Source organism: Pezoporus flaviventris, unplaced genomic scaffold (assembly GCF_033815535.1).
Source record: "Pezoporus flaviventris isolate CSIRO_AGI_PZ_B2104156 unplaced genomic scaffold, CSIRO_AGI_Pfla_v1 ptg000002l, whole genome shotgun sequence".
In the NCBI taxonomy this organism is placed as follows: Eukaryota; Metazoa; Chordata; class Aves; order Psittaciformes; family Psittacidae; genus Pezoporus; species Pezoporus flaviventris.
Window position 1 is genome coordinate 25106136 of NW_026892550.1, and position 22810 is coordinate 25128945.

The 22810-nt window shown below is 35.9% G+C and overlaps 2 protein-coding genes across 23 annotated transcripts in view; both read left to right on the top strand.

The window, feature by feature from the left end:
• The window catches only part of DCUN1D4 (defective in cullin neddylation 1 domain containing 4), a 37922-nt gene extending 18447 nt beyond the window's left edge, over positions 1–19475 (top strand). For 15 of the 22 annotated variants that reach the window (XM_061472388.1, XM_061472396.1, XM_061472478.1 and 12 more), the window contains 7 exons: positions 9260–9351; positions 11763–11833; positions 13503–13594; positions 14482–14590; positions 17890–17994; positions 18446–18548; positions 18659–19475. In XM_061472388.1, the coding sequence (XP_061328372.1) occupies positions 9260–9351; positions 11763–11833; positions 13503–13594; positions 14482–14590; positions 17890–17994; positions 18446–18548; positions 18659–18714 (628 nt within the window). In that variant the 3' untranslated portion in view covers positions 18715–19475. Of the gene's footprint in view, positions 1–9259; positions 9352–11762; positions 11834–13502; positions 13595–14481; positions 14596–17889; positions 17995–18445; positions 18549–18658 lie in introns of those variants that run through there. The other 7 variants (XM_061472415.1, XM_061472549.1, XM_061472555.1 and 4 more) reach the window with 3 other exon arrangements.
• Positions 1–22810, top strand: part of SPATA18 (spermatogenesis associated 18) — an 84826-nt gene that overhangs the window by 18263 nt on the left and 43753 nt on the right. The gene's annotated exons all lie outside the window — the stretch shown is intronic.

Genomic DNA, 22810 nt, shown 5'->3' on the forward strand with positions numbered 1-22810 from the left:
GTATAAATCTGGATTGGGCATTCTCAATCTACAGCCTGTTGGAAAAGTGAATGTAGTTGTAGTCCTCTTAGTTCTTAACCTGAAGTCCTGCTAGTCTCTCCCTGTCATGTTGTCATTAGATACTTATTGTGTAAGGGAAAGGTGAAGATTGCCCAGGCAAGGTGGTAGCCAGTTGGAGTGGTGACTTGCAGCAGGAGCGCAAGTGGGTTGTAACTGTGTGCGCAAGCAGTGTATTCTTTTGTGTAGGAGTTGCACAATTGAGAGTTATCGAAGTGTTGGATTTTCAGTATGTGTATGTTCAGTCAGCCTCAGTCATTCAAAATGGAGCACATCGAATGTGCTTTTTGTGTGCAAGATAGTTACTGTTTACGTGCACTGAATTCAGAACTTGTGGGAGAACAGGACTCTATGCTCCTGCATGGTAGGTGCAGGACTGTCATGATGTTGAAAAGTGAGGTATACAGCCAGAAAGTTTGTTTGCCACTGCATCTTGTCAGTAGAATTTGAGCTCTATTACATTCATGTATTACTGGTGACTAGGAAAACACATGCTTCCATAACAAGTAACTCAGGAAAGTAGAAAGATGCAGTTCTCTCCTAACTATGAGCCTGAAATCAGGCTGAGTGCTTTACTTTTTATTTTCTAGCATGAGTAAGAAAAATGCTAGTAGCCAAATTAAGCTTCTGGTTATGCCTCTATAACTCCATTGTGTTTAATAAGGTTGCACAACTCTAGCTGCAGTGGAATTTATTAAATGATCTGTTGATGGAGAAGAAGAAAGAGATTTCAACTCCCCCTTTCATTGCTTTGTGTATGTAACACTAACAAGAACAAAAAAGCAGCACAACTTCTAAATATATTCTGTTGGTTTTCAGAAATAATAATATACAAAAGCTAAATAGTTGATAGAGAACATTACAGCTTATTCAAATATATGCGTGCAATATGGAAGTGAAACAAGCAGAGAATGTTTCTAGAATCTTAAGTAGAGAGGCTCACAAAATTTAACTCTATCTCCCTTTGCCAAGACACTGGTAAAACAAAACAGCCCAAAAGCCCTAGGAGAGTAAGTTTGTCTATAAGACATACTGGTTTGTGTAATTCAAATAAAAAAATGATAAACTGATTTCTTACTCTGTAAGTAGTATATATAAAAATATTTTTTAAGAGCTTTTTGAAAGCATAATTTGAAGGATTATATATATGTATATATTTTTATATATATATCTCTACTTTTTAGCTTATAAGTAATGGCTATAGTCTTCATTCTACTGCCACTTAAGGCTTTATTAAAAGGAAGACCTCAGCCTGCTTTTACAAGTGGAGGTGAAACCAGATCTGCCTGTCATGGGCCACAGGGGGATTATCCTTGTCTGATGTGGTTCCAATTTTTATCTGTCTTCCTTCTTAACTTCTAAAGGTTTGCAGGCTTTCTCTGCTTCCAAGTGTGTAAGTTTCTTTTCTTCTGGTCTTCAAGAAAACTGTTTTTATTTCAACCTGACTGGCAGTATGAAGTCATTGAACATTCAGCTCAGTTTTGGATCTCTTATTTCCTTTCAAGGAAGGAAGGGTTTCTCCAGAATTGGCTTATGCCCCTGTAACATTCTGTGAACAAGTTAGACAAAGAGCAGGCTGTCTCCTACTGCCATGCATGTTTGTCAGGTGGAGCTTATGCCTGTCACGTTTGGTCTTTGGAGGTCAAACATCTCAGTCTGTGAAGCAGAAATATATCTGAAATCAGGAATCTACAGCAGTGTGCTGTAGCAGACCTAGTTATTTGCAAAGCCGTTTCCTCTTGTGCTGTATGTAAAGAGTGCTGTGTATAATAAGCCCAGTACGGTTAGTGCAATGCCAGTTTATGGAATAAGGGGCTTCTAGGCTCAGTTCTTTACTATTGCCTCTGTTTTAGAGGCAGAATTCTAGAAGCTAGTAACTAGTAACTCAGGATAAGCATTTAAGGGACATTAGCCTGTGGATTCTATATTAAGCAAAAAAGGTAGTCAGAGTTCTGTTCTCGAATGCCTACTTCCAATGAAAAAATACATGTTCTCTCCAGCAGAAATTGTATTTCCTAACAGGTAATTTGTCACTTCAAATGCTTATGCGATGATGTAAGTTTTGTATGTTTCTCAGTTATAATGGCAAACTTACCAGAGCAACATTAACAAATGAATTCAATAATTGCAAGTCTCCTGTTTATTTTCAGTGGGAAAGTGTTAGGTAATAGTTTGAAGATTATCAAAGGAGTGTTACCATTAGCAGTGTTATCGCAGCTGTAACCAGATGTTGATAATTCCTCCTGGTTTGTCTATACAAAGGAAATTAATTTGTTTTTTAAATCCTTTCTTGGGTAATTTTGTTGTGTGGTATCTTCAGTCTTCACTACTTGGGGTGTGTTCTTCAACAGGAATATTTTTGAGGTATGTATTCTTTCCAGAAAGTTTATTTCAGCAGGCCTCTGTGCCGAAGGAGAGGGTGATTTCTAAAGGCTCTTAAACTCATAAACTTAACCACATCTGATACCAGGGGGCTTATAATAGCTTTCACCCTCAGTTCTAGGCTGTTAGGGTTACAGCCTTATCTTGGAAGGATTAGTGGAATAATGATACTGGCTTTCGAGGAAAAACACAGGAATAAATCTAGTTGTTAGTGAAGTTATTTGGAAATGCTGATTTCATGCGTAGACTGATTAGGGAAAACAAAGATTCCAGATACGTTCTTTAGCATCCCACTCTTACATAATGAGAGCTTGAATTTGCTTAATTAATGTTCATAAAGTCAGCTTGAACTGTGAATGCAGTGTTTCAGTGGGAGGAAGCTTTTATACCAGATGTATAGTGAAAAGAACTTGGTGTATTCATTTTTGGATCACAGTCAAATTTATTCTACCTTAAAGAATAGCTATTGGAGGTAAATAGTTTAGCACACATTAACCAGAACATAATGACTTGAAGACTTTGTATTTTCCTCCCAGCATCACAGTCTTGACTCTACTCCACTTAAAATATGGTATAGGGTATTCTCAAATTTGAGTTAAGTATACATTTTGTGATTATTCACTCTGTTAATGTCTTAGGAAAGGTAAATCAAGTTTCATGTAATGATACTTAGTAAGAATATGGTCTCTGCTACGTAATTATCTAATGTTGTTTATCTATAGCCAAGTACTGGCTTTTTCCTTAGGGAAAGCTGAGCTGTATAATGTAATGTCTTCTTTCTGATAGTCTCATTTAAAAAATAATTCTACTCCTTATTCCAGAATCATGCTGAGGGCAGAAATCTTACAGTAATGGATGTCTGTACCTTAGAATGATGAAAACTAGGAATATTTGTCTGCTTCCCTAAAAGATATGTTTTCAAACAATTAGATCTAGAGCCTAATTTATCAGAGATGTGTGTATGGACCACATAATGTCTATTAATGTGAAAAATATATTTTATTTATTGAGTAATAAGCTCTATACCCTATAGTGGAAAAACGTAAGTTTTCAAAACATGGTCAACACGCTTATTAGCATAAGGAAGTAAAATGGGAGTTTGCTAACCTTGGAAGTTTTCAAAACCGTCAGTGATGAGAGGTTATTTAGTTCTGTTGTTGTTAACTAACTGGTTTGGTCCTGCCTTGTGCAGTTGTGTACACCTTTGTAGAGAACTTCACTTTATAGTTTGGAAGAAACTTAAACTGGACATGTGACTTAGTATGTATACTTAGCTCTTATACATAAAGCTCCTTAACTAAGCCTGATGAAGTTCAAAACATTATTTTTAAACTTTAGAGATTATTGCAAGTCTTAAAATAGGGAGAAATAAGGCGTATTCCTTCATAAAACTTACCAGTCAAGTAAATTTGTGCTGAGGGTTGCTTTAGGCAGTCTTTATAATGCCTTGCAAATTGTAAAACATCTCTTCCTCGTTCCCCTTGTTTCTACTACAGTATTTATGAAACTATTGCTAATATCATAATTGTGAATAAAAAGGTAAGGCTTTATAGTAATATTTTTGTTGTGCTGCACTGATGAAAATTCTCAGCCAAAATTTTAAGTTAATTAATTAGAATTAACGGAAGTAGTAGGGGGCACGTTCTTCAATCAGAAGTTTGCATCTTTCAAAATATAAATAATCTGAAAGCAATTAGTTACTCAGTTTGAAGCTTGGATGAAATGAGGTAAAGTTTTTGGATAAGTTCTGGTTCAACAGAAACAAAGCTACTGTTGGTAAACTTCTTTAATGTTTTCATTCAGTAAACACTGACCATCTAACACAACCAGGCTGCAAATCTTGATGAGGGGGTAACTTTTGACCTACCATTATGAACTATTACCTTTTTGTTTAGGTTTTTTTTTTCTTTTCCCTCTCAAATGAGCAATTACCAGCTTCCATATCAAGAAAATGTTTTGTGTGACCTAAACTCAGTGCTTTCACTGATCTCATTTTGAGTATTCTGAAGTCACACAGCCCAGAGTTGCTACTGTGGTAGGTGGAGCTCTAATGTCAGTACAGTTGAAGTATGCTCAGAGCAGGACTAGAAAATGAAACTTGTGAAGACCTCATTAGATTGAAGAGAATTGCCATGACCTTGTTCTTTTGCTGGCAGTGACCATGTATGGTGACTTGCCTGGTAAACTCTTAATAGCTGGATGGAATTTTCATGCTTTTGGTTTCCCACCAAATCAGTTACGGATGGAGGAAAATAATCTGGAAAAGATATGGATGATGAAAGGCCCGGACAATTAGTTTGTTTTTTTTTTTAATAGTTTGGTTGCATCTACCTACGCCGCTTCCAGTTATAAATTGCATTGTCTCATCTTTATTGCATGGACATCAGTTCCCTAGCTCAAAAGAATATTTCAAAGACTAGCTTAAAAATGGATGTTACGAGTCAGCTCTTAGGTCATGTTGGAGATGCAAGCATTTCTGAGACAATAACTTAATTTAAATGTGGTTAAGTAGTCAATACCACTTTTATAAAACTTGAGCTGGTTAATTTCACATTGCTTTTTCCCAGCGCTGTCCCACATTCTTTCCTCTCTAGCAGGTAAAATAGCTGTTAGTGAAAAAGCTAAATGTTCCTTAGGGGAATATTGGTTATAATGTAAAAAAAAAAATTTGTTAAGTCTGCTGTCACCGTTGTGATACTGACAGTGTCATACAAAACTAATAAAAACTGTTATTTTTCAAGCAAATATTTATCTGAGTAATTGGACCTCCATGTGTGTCTCATCTGAGACAAATAAATACTCTTTGGCCATTGGTAGATTTTTTTTCCCTTTTTTTTTCCTGATGGGGTAGTGTGTCAGGGTTCAGAAATGGAAGGGTTATTCTAAACTGAAGTCCCGGAGTTCATTGTTGTAGAGTGGTGGTAGCAATAGTGGACACTCTGGGAGAAAGTTCTGCATGCACTTTTCTAGCTCTGATGATGGAGACAGCACCCTTTAGCAAACCTGTTGTAGTGTAAGCATTCTCTGACAGTAGTACAAATTCTGGTACCAAAAGTACCAGCCATACTCGTTGGCCCTTCTTTTATGGAAGGTGTCTGTGGGGTTTTTACTCCTCTTCCTTGCCCCTTCTTTTCTTACCCCCTCTCCTCTAGACTTGGAGCAGGATATTCTTTCATTTCTGCTGTTTAGCTGAAACTCTGCAGGTTCTTCTTACAGACCATCAATGGATAAGCAAGTAAACTGTAACATGGTCAGCATAATGATTGTGCATCTGTTTGAGGGTACTGGGGCTGTTCATCTTGAGGAAGCTGTGAACCGTTGAGGACTTGCAGTTTGAAACTCAGATCTGCTTGGTAGATGTTTGGTGCTCCCAGAGTACTCAGATATCTACCGTCTGCGCTCTGGCAGTTTGTATTTGCGTAGCGAGAGACACTGTCCTTAGCACAAAGACAAGGCACATCATCTTGCACTATGTACGGGGAAGTTCCAAAGATAAGAGAAATACTCAAGGATATAAAATAAATGCCAGATGTCTCTGGCAGTTTGTGGTTTTCTCCTCTGTATGCACTGATCTTGAGACAATCACATCTGTGTTAATGATAGTTCAGAGGACACAGTCTTTGGAATTACCTTTACCCTTTGCTGGCAGGTTGGGCTTGCTGTGATAATTGGACCAAGGTGTCCTAGGCTGTAATGTCAGATACTTGTCTACTCCTTGCTTATCTCGCTTCACCAAGCGCTTCAGGAATTAGGAGTCTCTTGATAATAGAACTAGCTGGTTTGGCTAGACTGGGAAAGAGAAACACATTTGGCATTCGGAGTCAGCAGGGAGAGAACAGGTTTCATCTTTTGTATGAGAGATCACTAATAGTGGGTCTGCATTGGTGTCGCTCATTTCTGTTATATTCCTTTTCCAATGATCCTTGTCTTGCAGACTGTGATCTGCTTTTAGTTTCTTTATGTTGAGCAAAAGGCATTTGAGATTCATCCATCGATTTTTGTTGCATGGTTTTATGTTTCTGGCTGTGCACAATGCATGATATGGTGTCATCTGCTCTTCTAATTGTTTGGCTAATTCGCTTGTAGCAGAGACTAGGATAGCTCAAAATTACATTTGGTCTGATTTTATTTCTTGAATTTGTGAAGTAATTTCTCTGTTGGCAAGGTTGGAAGTTCTGTGATCAGTTCTGGTTTCTCAAAATCAAACTCTGTTGGTCAGTTACTGAGGTTTTTTTGAACAATGATAAGTTCGAGGCCAGAGTGTTTTGCTTGGAGTTATTTGGCTGTATGTTAGTCACATAGACTTCCTAATGAAAGTTGTTTCCTGCAGTTCCAAAACAATGACCTTAGCCTTAAGCACAATATTAGTCCTATGAAAACTCACTATGTGTAGATGCAGTGAATATATAAAAAGGGTGTTGTTTTTTCTGTTGTCATTCACCAGTCTTCTTATGCGTGCTCCTGTCATTGGTGTCTTGGTTCAGGCTACAGTGTTTAGCTCTGGTGTATGTAGATGCAGGAATCCTTTTTCTGATATACCTGGGTGACCTAGAGCTCTGTTAGTAAATTTTTCTTGAAGGTTCCTTCCCAAACGCACTGTTCACATACTGACAGTGAGTGTGCCAATGGGTTCCATGAACAAGCAGGGCAAGGCACTTGGTTATCTTCCCTTTGTAAGAACAAAGAGAGTCTTGTGATGAATGTCTGTCTTTGAGAACCACATTAGCTTTGCATGTCCTAGGTCCCAGCAGTGCTCTTAGAGAATTCTTGAATAAAAAGAATAGAATAAAGATGTTGGCTAGCTCCTGATACAGTCAATTTCCAATTTGGTATTTCAGTTGTGTTTGTCACGTTTGTTTGCTACAAAAAAAAAAGGGATACTGAATAATTAGACTTCTGCCAAAGTGGCAGAATGCTTCCTTTCTTTGTCTCAAGACATTTTTTTTAATTTCTCTGAATTCAAATTAGCCTAAAAAATATTGGGTAGGTCTTTCAAAATCACAGGTCATTCTGCAAGTATGAGAATGTCAAGTTATCAGATCTGGAACAAAATAAATTGTTCCAACTCTTGACTTCTACCTTCTGGCTTCATTTACTTACTGGGCAGTGCTGTCAGCCTGTTCATTTGCAACTGCAGTAAAGCTTGCACAAAGTAGGTAATTCAAAGAGAAAAAACTTTTTAAGCTGTTTTAAAAATGAAAATTTAAAAAAAAGAAGAAAAGAAACAAACCCCAACCCCTCCAAAAATCCCCAAAACAAAAAGAACCAATCCAAATCAAAAATCAGACATACAGATGGTGGTTATGTGAATGTATATGTTTGGGACACGTGTGACTGGCATTTTTCTGCAGTGTTGCAGTTAGTTGCAGATCAGTGTGTTTCAGAACAGTGTTACTTTTTCTTTCCATCTTGAAATGTCTGAAGAGCATAATTTATATTTGTCTTTCAATTAGCAATTTATCATTTTGTTCTGACCAGGATTATTTTTCTGATAGTTGGTTTAAAATAGCTATGACAATAAACACAAAGCAGTTCTTTGAGTCACTGTAATGATCTATATGCCATTAATGTCTAGCTACAGTTCCTCCTAGCTTGTAGGGTAGGTGGAGGATAGTGGGATCCAGTGTACTCTAATCTCCTAAGTATACACATCTTTTACATGTCTTTCTAGAGGAAAGTGGTGATGAAATCAACTCCAAATTAATTTCACCAGGTTGTTTCCAAACTCCTTGAAGCAGTTAGCTGCTGTTTTGTTCTCCCCCAGCAGGACGGTAAGAGGAAGGGCTGCATGCTTGGAACAATCACAGAGTCATTCTTGGCTACCTCCCCTAATCTAAGCCATTTGTTGCTTGACTCTTTTCAGCCGGTATGAGCACAGACTACTGCAGAGTGGTGGAAATGGATCAGAGAATGCATGTGCAGCAGTGAACAGCTAGTTAGACTGCTGAGTCTTTTGCCTCTAACACAAATGATAGTGTCTCTGGTTCAGAGAAGTCTAAACAGGGTGGAGTAACTCATCAGCTTCTGCTGTGCCTTCTGGGCTTTAGGTGTTGCAGATGCTGAAGTCAGGAGATTGGTACTTCAGTGTTGTTTCCTGAATGTAGTTAAAATTCTTTATGCTTCTTGTCAAAGCAGAGCGTAACTTTGCCTCCTTGGGGGGGGGGGGGGGGGAGGAACATTATGGATCTAGCTTTTCAGATAACTTTTCACCCCATGATGAATGAGGTTCCTTGAGTTACTGTCAGTAAGGACCTGTATCCTGTTCTCTGTAGTTCTTTTGTGTTACCAACTTACAGGCTTTAGAATAATGTATGTGTGGGTTGTGTCTATTTTGGTCTTCATACCTTCTAGAGGATTTTTTTTGAGGAGGCAAGAAGAGTATGTGTCATTCTCCTTAGTAGATAATTCAAAGTATATGAAGTATATGTGTTCACTGTGACTTGCAGTTACTGTGGGTTTAGACGCCCAGCTAGGTTGCAGCCCATCAGTTGATTGTAGTCACTGCTAGTGTGCACAAGTCTTACTTGAACTTATGCAAAACAGTTTGGGTTTGAATTTGAGCTAGTCTGTATTTGTTGTAAGGAAAGTTCATGTGCATGGATAATAGTTATGAATCAGTTGAAGTGTGACAGACTGAGCAAACATAGCATTTAGGTTCAGTGGTTCTTGTTCTGTTAAGCAGTATCCCAAGTGACTGCATATGAGGACAGAATGTTGGGTAAACTGTTCATGAGTTAACACTGCTGCTTATAGTGTCTGAATAAATATTGCTTCTAAAAAAGTGATGAATTAATTACTTGTTTCTCTTTTATTTTTGAAGTATGTATAGAAAATATGATTCGTCTCGAATAAAAGCAGAGGAAGAAGTCTTTTCAAGTAAGAGGTGCTTAGAATGGTTTTATGAATATGCAGGTAAGGGTGAAATGCGAATTTCTTCTTACTAGCAATTCAATCTATATTGGAATAAGAAAGTTGCATTAACTGACCTTTTCCAAGAATGACTGTAGAGGCTTTTTTGTGAAAGTCTTAAAGAAGCTTTTCTTATGTTCTGTGTAGTGTGAACTTGAAGGGTTCCAGGGGCAGTTTTATCTTTATTCTAGAAAAAGAATGGAGAAGATGTGTAACTGAAAGTATTTTGGAACATATATACTTTACTATTCAAATCTATAGCTAAATATGTACCTCTTTCCAAAGTGGTGTTACCTCTACTTCTTTAGAAGTCCTGTTATCTGCCATGTTAGTGCTGAATAGTACAGAATTATGCTTCACAAGTGTGTCTTTTTCTTTTCTTTTTTTTTCTTTTAATTAAAGTTGGGATAGGTAGAAACATTATTTTGTTTTTCTGCTAAGTGCTGTGCATATGATTTCAAGCAAAGTAGTGTATAAATTCAAGTATCCCATACTGGTCTTGTCTTTATATAGTTTTATATCACAAGGTATAGGAAAGGTAGACTGAAGTATTTTTTTGCCCTTCTGTATGAGAACTTTCTTCAGGCATTACTTCTAGGGTTGTTAATTATGATCTGAAGTCACAAAAGATGGCCCGTTAATACTGAAGTTGGTGGTTGTATTCATTTTTTTACATGTGATTTTCTGAAAGGGAGAACTTAAAGTATGGGAAAACATGATCTCATGACTCTAAAAACCAAAAGGAAATGAAATAGGTGATTGACAAAATAAGGTTATCTTGCAGTTTTATGATGTTGTCTTGGATACCTTTTCTCAGAGCTTGTTCTGTTTTATCTGCTTCTTATGCATAATGAACAGTGACAATTTGATGTAATAATATCTTTCTTCTAATAAAATTACATAAACTAAATCAAATACTTTGATATCTCACTTGTCTGTGGCAGTCTGTGAGAGGAGATTCATTCAAATTCAAGCCAAACCTAACCTTTTAGGTTCTCTGCCTTTCTGACCAGCTTGATTTATTTTTTTACTCTAGCAACAGGGATAACTCATTTTTGTCAAGGCTTTCATGGAAGGAAGGGATGAAAGTAAGGCTGTGTATGAAAGAACTTTTGGTTTTCCATTGGATGCATACACCAAGATAAAACAGAGAAAAGTGGAGAGTATGATTCTGTTTACAGTATTGAGTAACATTCTAAAAATTAATTTTCAAAGAACAATCTATTTGGTGTTCTTGCTTCATAAGTCTTCTCCTTTATATATGCAGAGAGTTGACACTGCATTTGTTTGGTGGTTTTTTCCCTAGTGTGTGTTTTTACATTACAGAATGAGCCTTTCTAAAAACTATTGTTTACACTCAGAACTATGAGAGGATATCATGAGAAAATGGGAAAAGATATAATTAAACCTTGTTATTTTAGAATAGTAGGTCACCTGATAATAAACCAGATCTCTTTCTTGCACCTTGTGATCTTTATATCGGATAAAAGTAGGCATTTCAGCCTTTAATGTTCTGGGTTTTGTTTTCCCTGAATGAGTCCTTTTAAACATAATAAAGAACTCTAAGAAAATACTCCAGATACTTAAAATCTACTTAAAAAAAATAAATTGCACAATGCAGTTCTTAATGCCTATATAATTTTTTCAAGAGTATTACAGAGATTACAAATATCTTCTTTTAACAGCATGTTTTAATAATAGTGCATTTAAACAGCATCTATATTTTTCGTCTTCTTTTTCCCCCATCTAAGTTGGCAAAGAAATAGCTGTAATTCATGTCTTCTTTTCCCCTGCAGTTATGCAGTTACTAAAATTCAGATAATGTGTGGCCATGACATAGTAATGTGAACAAACAGGAGCACAAGACTTTTATTTTCGGCTTTTTTTTTTTTTTTTTAGAAAATGCTATGTAGATATTATTTGAGACAGTAAGGAAGGAGATTCTGAGAATGATAATGTCTTATATCCTGTATAGCTATGTATCATGTTTTTATGTGATATGATCTTGTGGTAACATTAGAGGTTCAAGCCAAGAAAGGAGTTTTGCTAACCACTGTCCACCCATTTAACCATGGTATTATTAGGTGGATGTTTTGCTAGTCCTAAGTGCATTCTTAAAGGTCTTATTAATTTACTCTTGCAAGATTATCTCAGTAGATGGGTAGAATAAAGGATATTGTCAGGAAATAAAAGTAGTTTTACGTTTTTTCTGTCTCTGTTTCCAAAGGTGAGATAAAGATTTAAGTGTATCCAGATCTGATAGTAAGTGTGGAAATACTTATTGTGTGTCAAAACAAAAAACCCCAAACTGTACAGAAGTTGAGGTTGTACTGTGTGATTTCAGTTCTCTTGTGCTCTAAAGGTGTAGGACTGCTTTAATTTTCAGAGATAAATAAAATGTATTACGTTTGCAGGCACTGATGATATTGTAGGGCCAGAAGGTATGGAGAAATTTTGTGAAGACATTGGAGTTGAACCAGAAAATGTAAGTTCAGAGTCCATTAAAAAGCTGCCTGATCTGTTATGATGCACATGAGAAGGTCTTGTATCTCTTATTTTCCGTCAAGAATTAAAATAACACCTGGAATTGTTTTGATGGTGTTTTTTTTTTTGTGGGTTTTTTGGTTGGTTGGTGGGGTTGTTTTTTTTTTGGTTGTTTTTTTTTGTTGTGTTTTTTTGTTTGTTTGTTTGTTTTTTAATAAAGAAATATAAACCACGGAGGTTTATGTGCGCATTTGGAAACAAGTTGCTTTTATATTAAACCCCAAACTGTCAACCTGTAAAATCTCAATTAGTCTATGTTGCCACCTCTTCTTTCACTTTCCCACAATTCCAAAAAAGAGATTTGAGAGGTTCTTTAAAATAAAAGTTTAAAGGCTGCTGGCTGTCTTTTCAGAAACAACGAGAAGACACAGGAGATTTAATGTAGCAGGTACAAAACTGTAAAGTAGTGTTTTATTTGGGTTTTCTTGGAGAGCAGATTTCGAAAACTGTGAGCAGTATTAGCACTCCCTTTATGCCATTTAAAAGACGAATAAGGGATACCTGTGACAACATACATGCATACGCCGCCATGCATACATATATGTATATGTAAGTAAAAAAAATTTAGAAATGAATAGTGCCTTTTGCAGGCTTTTTCCTAGTGCTTAATCTTTGCTTTTAAAATGTATACCCTAGGCCTGTCTTTTACAGGTTTCATAAATTGTCATCTCTAAGTAAAATGAGAATTGTGGCTTTGAGAGATTTACTGGAAATGTGATTACCTAATTGTGAAGTTTATTAATCCAGTAACCCCTTGATATTTATGCAGACATTTGGGTATATAAGTAGGTGTTCTGATTTTGCATTAAAATCCATGTAGAGCTGTATTAACAGCTAGTTAATGGCTGAGTTGCAAATTTAAATTACTTGATTTTTTTCTTCTTCTAGTCTGCAGCGCAAATTGTCCTGAAAGTTTTTCCCTGTGTTTATCACAAGTGGTTTCTTGAGTTCCTGAGTAAGACTGTAGTCACTTTATCTGAATTCTTTATGGCTTCAGTCGTCCTTGTTAGGTGTGAAAAGGACTCTGGTTCCTTTTGGGCAAAACTGAAGTTTTTTTTTATCAGCCTCTGCTTTGAGTATGTTAATGTTAGTTAATCTAGCTTTACTTAACATCTACTAGAATTAAACTGCATGTTCAGACCTGCGCAATTAGGTAGGCTGGATGGAATAGCTGGTTTCAGGTGGGATCACGATTAGCTTTCAATAATTGGATTTCATAGAGCTCATGGATTGCAACTGATGTTCATCTAGAGGAGAGTGCAACAAATGTCAAATGTAACTTGTCAGCACGTTGGTACTTAACTTTTGTAACCGTTTTGGAAAATCGTTTCTGTAGCTTTTGCACCTACTCATCTTCCGTGCCGCTCACTAGTTGGCTGTACATGCTGCTTTAAAGCAGGGTGGCTACTTGTAATTTGGGTGGATGTTCAGTGTGTCTTTACACTTAATCTTGTCCTTGGATTATGTACAGGTTTGTCATTTTCAGGTTTTTTTAACTTTTAAAATAGTGCAGCAAGGATCTGAACATCCCATTTAGATGAGTAAAGCGTTAGTAGCCTACTAAACAGTTACTTGAATAATGTGTGCATCTTTTTGTTAATTCTTTTCAGGTAGTTATGCTTGTACTAGCATGGAAGTTGGATGCACAAAACATGGGCTACTTTACATTACAAGAATGGTTAAAAGGAATGACGTCACTACAGTAAGTGCTTTGGAAAACCTCGTACACTTGTTATAGTAAAACCCAGTTCTTAGAAAAAACAGGCTTTGATATTTTGACTCATAACGCTTAAAGTGGACAGCTCTGCTGTGGAGTGAAAGCCATACTTTTTTGGTCCCATTAATGGTGATACAGCCACCTAGAGAAAACTTGAAACCTGACAGCTACTCATTTAAATACAGTTGGATTAAAATGTCTGCAGTCTCAAGAAAACAGAAATGTCATGAGGTTCAACACTGGTTTTGTCCCCAGAGATATCTGTCTTTGTCACTGGATTGGACCTATCTATTAGATATTGGCATGTTGTTAGAGCATGCGTGGTTCAAAATGCCAAATAATACAAAACCTGTCTGTGATTCTTCATTGTCATATTCTTTCTAAGATTTGCTTTCTGTAGTTGAGAGCTTATCTTTGTGGCATAATTAACAAATGCAATTGAATAATCATGTAATTCACAGAGAGCTGGAGAAAGAACTGTGTTTTGACTTGCCTTCCAGAACAGAATCACTAAAACTGTGTGAGAATTTTTATAGTTTCAGCAAAGAATCGTTTCACTGCTGTGGTTTGCTGGTTATTTGCCATGTATAGACAATGTCTTAGTTTAATCCTCTGGAGAGTGCATTTTCCACAAGGCCAGACAATTTTTTATCAGAATACCAGTGTCAGACTTTTCTATTTTACCTAAATTCGTTTCATACTATGGGTTTAATCAAGGCATTTTATGCAGACAAACTCATAAACATGCCTTTGTACAAAGTGATGTATTTTGAACAGATTGATGGGGATACCTGTTAGAGATGCTTTTCTAAACCATCGGACATTTGTGTGAGAATGCAGACTCTTAAGTTCACTTTGTGCTTTTTTTATAGATGTGATACTACAGAAAAATTGAGAAATTCTCTGGATTACTTGAGATCTTTATTAAATGAACCTACCAATTTTAAACTTATTTATAGATATGCATTTGACTTTGCACGGGTAAGTAATGGAGAGGACCAGCATCTGAAATTAAAACTTTACATTCATAAGTAATGATTGGAAGACTGTATATTTCTAAGTATGTTTCTGTTAAGAAACCACTCTAGATTGCTTCTAACAAATGGATCTGTTCATATTCTAAAAAAGTAAATGTAAAATGCTAGAACTGGAAAAGTATATAGGATGCTCGAAGTTCAGTGGTTTAGTGTTTTGACATTATTTGTTACGTCTCTGCTTCAAGCTATTGTGTAACTCCAAGGAAGTAATTTAGGCCCTATTCTGTTGTATATTGGATGACTGTTGGAAGGTCATTAATGGTGTTCTCAGTATTTGTTAAACAATATACTGAGAGCAGTCTTCCTTTTGTAAAATATGTATCCATAAAACTGTACCTGGTATTGGAACCCATAATATACATAGGACTATTCCTACTTAAAGGGAGCAATAAAATAACTTTAATTTTCTAAATTAACGTTTTGACGTGGAATTTGGACATTTATCTTGCTAATGTGATGTAATGTGATGTACAGATGATTTAACATAAACACAATCACAGGCAAAACTGAAGCTAAGATTTCAGTGGAGGAGAACCAAATGCACCAAGAAAATTTGCAGGAAAAAAGAAGTAACATGAGAAAAAGAATAAGAAAGACTTGCCTATCAGAATTGCTCTCAGTTCAATTTCTGTCATAGGCAACTCAGGTTTGTGGTACATCAGTGCTTTCTACATGTTAGCTTGCAGAGATTCACAGTAGTTCACTTTTAACCGAAGAAACCTACAGCTGAGTATGTCAAAATGCATGGTGTTAGTTTGTATGAGAGAACAAAAAAAGTTTTATGAACATCTTAATTACTCCTTTGCTGTGTGAAGATTGATTCTGCCAGTTTTGGTCAACATAAAATGCAAAGGCAAGAAATAACATTTTCAAGGAAGATACTGATGGAATATTTTGAACAGGTAGCAAATCTGAATCAGCTAATGGCCTGTCAAAAGAAAGTGCAGAAACTTAAGAAGAGGATAGTGGGTGAGGTTTATTCAAGAGATACTAAACAGATGTCTTGAAAAAGAATTTAAACATTGTGACACAGGTGCTGTGACATCATTTGTGGCCAAAAAAACCCCAGGTTATAGAACTGCAAGTCAAAGGCATATCAACAGGGGAATTGTCAAAACAATATTGGATTAGTAGAATTATCAAACTTTTAATACTGTGGAGCCAGTGGAAGTCTAAAGGAGAGTGGCGTCCAGTGATAATAGAGATGAAGGCTGACAAAGGCTGATATATTTATGTAGATGTAGCAGATAAATCTCATTTTTATCAGAATAATTGAAGTAGTTGGTAGCAGAAAGCTGATGTGAACATTTTTGGGTTTTGATTCAGAAGATTGTATAATTTCTATCCTAAGAGTAATAATTCTAGGGAAGTACTCTATGGCAAAAAGCACTTGTATAAACTTTTGAAGTTTTAAGAGAAAATTTTTGAAAGCATCTGTTGTGATTTGGTAGAGTTACTTTGTCAATAAGAATAAATATCATCAAGGTTTTGTGCAGCATGAATGATTTAAGTCAGCAGGGATTTGAGGAAATAATTTAAAATGCCATATGTTGGTATTAAGCACAAATACACTCCTCGCTTCCTGTTTGCTATTGTCATTCCCAAGTTTGAGAACTTACAGATTCATGTATTTCATGGCTTAAACAGCTCTTTTACCTGAAATGTGGGGGGGGAGAAATCTCAGGCTGTCTATCTTCAGTGTAAAACAAATACTAACATTTATCACAGTTTGTCAATGTATTATTTCCCACTGTATCCAAGAAAGTTAATGTAAGTATCTGGAAATGCAATTGAAGCATCTGTTACAGCAGATGCGCCATTAGGCAGTTGGAGGTGGGTACAAAGGGCTTATCTGAATAATCTGTTCTGAACAGTAGTCAGAGAGAGAATGTAGGAACTTTACAATACAAGGCATGTAAAAACAGCCAAAGTACAAGGAACAGAGCCTGATTTCATTAACACTTAAGTGTGTGGGAAGAATTCAGAGTATAAACAGTATGGAAAGTAAAATGTATTCTTATAGCAGTATCATTTCTGCCTAAAGGTGTTTGTGACAGGTGTAAATGGGCTTTGGAAAGAGGATTAGTTTTTAGAACTTTTTTGGTATTGGAAATAAGTGAAAGATTTGTATCGTATTAATACAAAATGCCTTTGCAGGTGTGTTTTTTTGATTTTATTACCAATTGAAAAGCTTTGTTCATACGGGAATTTACTGTTTTCCTCTAAATCAGAATGAGTGAAGTCCCTTTTGGTTTACATTTGGTCACTAAACCCAGTTTCTGATGTTTTCAGAGCTGCTGGACTCTTTTTTTTTTTTTTTTAATGGACACTTTCCTTCCTAAACAAACCCACATAAAATTTGGTCTACAGAATTTTAGAGTTAAAGTTTATTTTATATGAAATGGGTTTCAAGAAGAGAAGATAACCTTGTGGCTAAGGCATTCAGCTGTTCTTCAGGAACTGGAATCTCACTTTACCACATCTTTCATACAGAAGGCAGTTCTGCCTGTTTCAAGATAGTTTTCAATAAAGATGTGTCTTCTGTAATATATACAGTTGTGTTACCAGATATATTAACTTTCCCACTAATGAGATGTAACAGATCTGTTGGGTACAGGTGATACTTTCTTAACTTATCAGAAACAAAAAAATCATCCCCTAAGCCTAATACACTACTACTGCGTTGAACTAAAATTGGGTCTCCGTGTGCTAGTGTGTTTTGTTCCCTTTGCACATTCGATATTTAATCTGAATTCCATGTAATCAGTAGAATAACAGAACAAAGAACCTCCTTGGCTCACTCTTGCATGGTTTCTGTTACTTGGTAGCTACTTGACTATTTTCTGACAGTTATTATTATTACAGTAGCTGTAATAATTCTGCAGGAAATATGTGCAGTGATACTTTTTTAAGAGACATGGATATGCAGAGACATGTGCAAACATGGGTATGGATGTAATGGCCATTGCTTTCTGACAGTGTCTGAAGTTACGAACAGGAGTGTATGCCTCATCGGCAATAATGGTGACAGGTTTTTTGGGAAAGCCTGTATCAAGCAGCATCTCTGAATAGAAAGCTATTAGCTATGGGGAAGGAAATTTTACTAAGAAGTTGTGATTTCTGAAAAACCTCTGCTAGATACTGCTATTTATTATTCATTTGTCAATTTATTTCATATATATGTGCAGGAAGTGAAAAATCCTGAAATTATGTTATTTTCTTGGTTTTGACCTTTTTATGCAGGAAAAGGACCAGCGCAGCCTAGATATCAATACTGCCAAGTGTATGTTGGGCCTTCTTTTAGGAAAAACGTGGTCCCTTTTTCCAGTATTTCACCAGTTTCTAGAGGTACGGAGTTTGGAACAGAGTCACTTTTTTTTTTATCTGTTTTCTCTGATACTTTAACTAGAGATAGAATGAACAACTAAGATTTTTTTAGTTGTTCTGATGTAGAATATACTGATCCCCAAAGCAGTACTTGTAACTGGTTATCTTCCTTTCTTCCTTTTCCCCAAATCCATATGCTGTTAAGATTTATTTAATGCAGGACAAAGTATAGAATGTCTTTGATTTGTTTTTATTGCTGTATATTTGTCCACTAAAAGATGTCTTAATCAAAAACGTGAACTATTCAACACTGGCTTGGCTGGTTAGTGGTTTCTTTAATCCTGTCCAGTTTTAGAAGGCATACAGATTAAAGTAATTCAGCATGAGGTTTAAATTTTCTTTAAGTAAGAGAACCTGATTTTGAGGGAGTTGAAAATATATTTTAGTAACTTCTGTTTCTTGCCTCAAGCAGCAATCAAAATACAAAGTTATCAATAAGGACCAATGGTGTAACGTTCTTGAATTCAGCAGAACAATTAACCTTGACCTCAGTAACTATGATGAAGATGGAGCCTGTAAGTACTACCATATGTTGGTATTCTAAAATAGTTTATTTCTCTGAGCTTAATGATTCAGTGTCCTTTTACAAAATTTTGTAAAATACAGTTATTTGATCTCTCTACAGGGCCAGTGTTGTTGGATGAGTTTGTGGAGTGGTATAAAGGAAAACAGATGACATAGGAGTTTAACTATGCACAGCCACTCAAGAGTCACTGTTACCACAGTTATGTCAACCATTAGCCATAAACTGCTATTTGTATCAAAGTGCATGCTGCTTTTCTTGCACTGCATCCCTTTTGCAGGGAACTTTCGATGTTTGCTATTTAACAAGCTAGCTATGCTTGCTGTGTAGCATTGTTCTCTTTGAAGGCTGCTTTGCATTTTGTATTTACACTACAAATTGGTGAACTTGCCAGCGTCTTCACTGTGATTATGTGTATATTGCTGTCTAAATTTTGTATATGTGTATAAAAAAAACCTTCAGCTAGGGATTATTTCTGCAGAAATGTATTGTAAAAATAATTTTGTGGCATATTTCTAGTCATCACTTACATGTTTGCTGAAACTTTAGCTGTTTTGTTTTTCTTTTGGTCTCAAATGTAGCATTTCAGAAAATGAAATGAACAGACTGCTTGGACAGAGTTATGTGAAGAACTGTTGTCAATTTTAATGTTACTATTTGAGATGCCAGTTTCTGGGAGGAGAAGACATGCTGTGACTTTCTTCACCAGAATTCGCCAAACCTGACCTATTGCTTAACAGGAATGAAACATTGATGTCTTAAAATTCTCTGTATACACATACAAATATCAAACCACTGTAATAGTTGTACATGCCACAAATGATTTCCATTTGAAGAAAAAAGTACTGACTTTTTAATGTTAAAACTGCAGTAGTCATTACAGGTACCAATGAACAAATTAAAGTACCTTTTAAAAATGGGTTTTAGACTTTTGTAAATTGCCTTTGGCATACTCCTCTTAATTTTTGGTGTACCAAGAGTGTTTGGTTTAAGTTGTGATCTTGTGAAACTGGAAGTTGTAGGTAAAATTATTGTTTTGGGGAATAAAGTCTGCTCAGCCCTAGCACATAGATAATACAGATTTGGGGTGGTTTTTTTTTTTTTTTTGTTTTGGGGTGTTTTTTGTTAGCTTGGATGGGTTTTTGTTTGTAATCTTTGCCAAGGTCTCTAACTTCGTGTTTCTAGGTAATTGGAAATATGATACCGAATAGTCAAAACATTACCTTTTCTTTCATGCTGGGGATTGGAATTCCCAGAATGTCCATTGCAGGCAACGGGCATGTTAAACACCAGCATTAAATGGCAGTGCTTTTTAGTAGGGACCACTTCCTATTTCACTCATTCTTTATCTGTATCGGGCCATTCTAGTGTTTAATTTAGGGAAAATGAGTGAATGGAATTACGTTTTGTTTCCATAATTTTGTCACGTTGTCTTTGCCTTATTCTTCTTTAAGTAATGTGCTGATTTTTATAAATAGGTCCTCAAAGTATCCGGTGCTATTAAACTTTGAACCCTTACGATTTATTAAAATGTTCCATATTGATTCACAGAGCATTTAACAAGAAATAGCCAATCTATGTTTTGGAATGAAGAATAACATTACTTTTCTGTAGAAATATTTTACAAGGTATTGGCAGTTTTGATACTGCTCTAGAATGCAATCTGGGGGAGAGGGAAAATGTTTTATGTTGAATGTGAAATTTTCAGCTGTATTGAAGGTCCTGTTCTGCCATCATTGAAGTCAGGAACAACCGTCCTTAACTTGACTACTTTCAAGATTAAGCCTAGTTTAGCAAAAGCTAAATGTGGTGCTTAAACATTAGTTTGCTACCCTGGACCAGGAGGTTGTAATTGTGGTGCTACAGGTGGTCAGTTGTGTTCAAATCTGTTTGCTGTTGTTGATATTTGTTTGTCAAACTCAGCTGCCAAAGACAAATTGTTTGTGTTTATGTATATTTGTATATACATAAATAGACAATATATGTGCATATACAAACCCCTAGAATTTCATGATGCTGAGAAGACGAGACTACCTTTCCCTGTGAAATAGTCATGTTTGGATTTCTAAATAGTGCTATTTGAAGTTAATAGTACTAAAACATACATAGTCATTGCTTTCTTATGTACTTATATGTACTTCTTATGTACTAATACGCATAACCTTAATTCCATGTTTAATGCCAGTTTGCACAAGAAATTAATTCAGTGGAGTGTGGTATTTAATGTTTACAATATGCCTCTTACTAAAAAACATAAGTTTTATTAAGACTTCTGATGTAAATGTATATATTACTGTAGTATAACCTTAAATAATCAGTGGAGCTGCTGGTTTAGTTCTGAAAAGAATGAACTTAGAAGCAATATAACTTTTAACATTAGGCTAGATTGTGGTTGCTAAAATTTTAAGTGAAATACTGTAATTGTTCCTAAGTGTTAAGCTAGTTACTGACTCTAGAAAACAGTTTAGCACAAATTGGCATGTATCCTGCAACAAATACAAGATGTGCATAAAAGGTTTTGTATGTCACACATAATTTGGTTTCCAATAATGGAAGCAAGAGCCAAAGACACTTCTAATCTATTACTGTTACAACTTTCATCTAAGAGGGTCAACAGAAATCTGTTCAGCTTAATCAGGTGCTCCTTTTCCAAGTTTTGCTAATGTTTAGCAGAATACAAAATGTAAATAAGAGCAAATGAAACAGGAGAGGAAACCTCAGAAAGCACTCATGTTGTATAAGGTAACAAACTGAGTTTTCTTTGTGTAAAAGCAATCAGGAGTAATGGAAAGGATGAATGTGTTTGGAAATTAATCAGGTGCTGCAAATTTTTTTCTTCCACTTGCAAGCAGGATGAATCCGTAGTCTTCAGCTGGTTTATAAACATGCATCTTCATATAATCAGCCACAGATTCAGTTGGAGCTTGTAGATGGCTTTACTGACATTTATAGGGAACAAATATACTAAAACGGACCCATATGGCTTGATAACTTTCCTGTGCTATCCATCCTTCTGTTTGTGCTAGATACACTGATAAGTAGAGAAACCTGATATTGCCAGCTCATGTATTTTGGAGAAAATCATTCTCATTTTTAAATACTGTGAAAATGTAACTAAGCCACTGGGTTTACCTTGTAGTTAATACAAGCATGGTGTCTGCTGTTTGGTTTGTTATGTCATGATACAGTTAATACAGGGTTTTGTTTGGGGTTTTTTTTTTCCCCTCTTGAAAGGTAATATATAGAATATGCTGACTTCTTGGACAAGACACTTAGAGGTCATTCTGAAAGAAGTGTCAGGGGTCTTGCGCTAATCTGTCTGGTGTATTACTACTATCCTTATAGCAGAATCTTGATAATCTCTGTGCAATTCACACTTGGTATTTGGGAGATACAAGTGGAAAGCCAGTTAGTGGAAGGAAAACAGCATCCAGAGACTATAGCAGTGGACAGTCTTTAAGTTGATAGATGACAAACATTTGGAGCTCTTTGGACTTGATGGTCTTTAAGGTCTTTTCCAACCTAAATGATTCTGTGAGTATTAGTAACTGGAACATTCCACGAATTCAGTTTCATTCTACAGGAAAATAATATTAAATATTAACAAAGTTCTGTGTGACTCTTTTTTCACTCTTCATCCTTTTCAAGGAAAACAAGCTGAAGAGGATGGAATTTAGTGGAGTCCTTTGTGTGCTTGAGTTTTCAGTTCAAGGTTGTCTTTAAGCTACAATAAATATTTGGGTTACCTTTGTGTAGCCTTTTCTAGCGTTAGTAGAGGACTGGAGATGTCTTCCATCTTACCTCAAATACATGCATTTTATTTCATCACAAATGTGCTCACACAATCCAAGTTAGTTACAGCTCATTGCTACTTGGTAAATGTTCCCAAATTACTTTATTGGAGGGCAAGAAATGGACTTCGGTTGTGTTCAGGTTTTCCCAGATTTCTGTTGATCCTTGGTCACAAGTCTAACAAATTGTTTAATACTCCTGGAATTCATACACACAGCTTTAAAGGTTAGCTTGTGCCCTTGTATAACTGCTAAGATACCTCTTCCTAGGCCTTATATTCTGTCCTTTCATACTGCTGTAAAAGTGTATAAAATCCACCCACCAGCTACATTGTTGTCTGTAACTGAGACCAAAACTTGGCTTGATTTTTTTTTTTTTTTTATTTTTAAAGATTTCCCCCATTCTCTGTGTGTGTGTGTGTGTGTGTGTACACGTGTACATGTGTTGTCACCAAGTAGTACC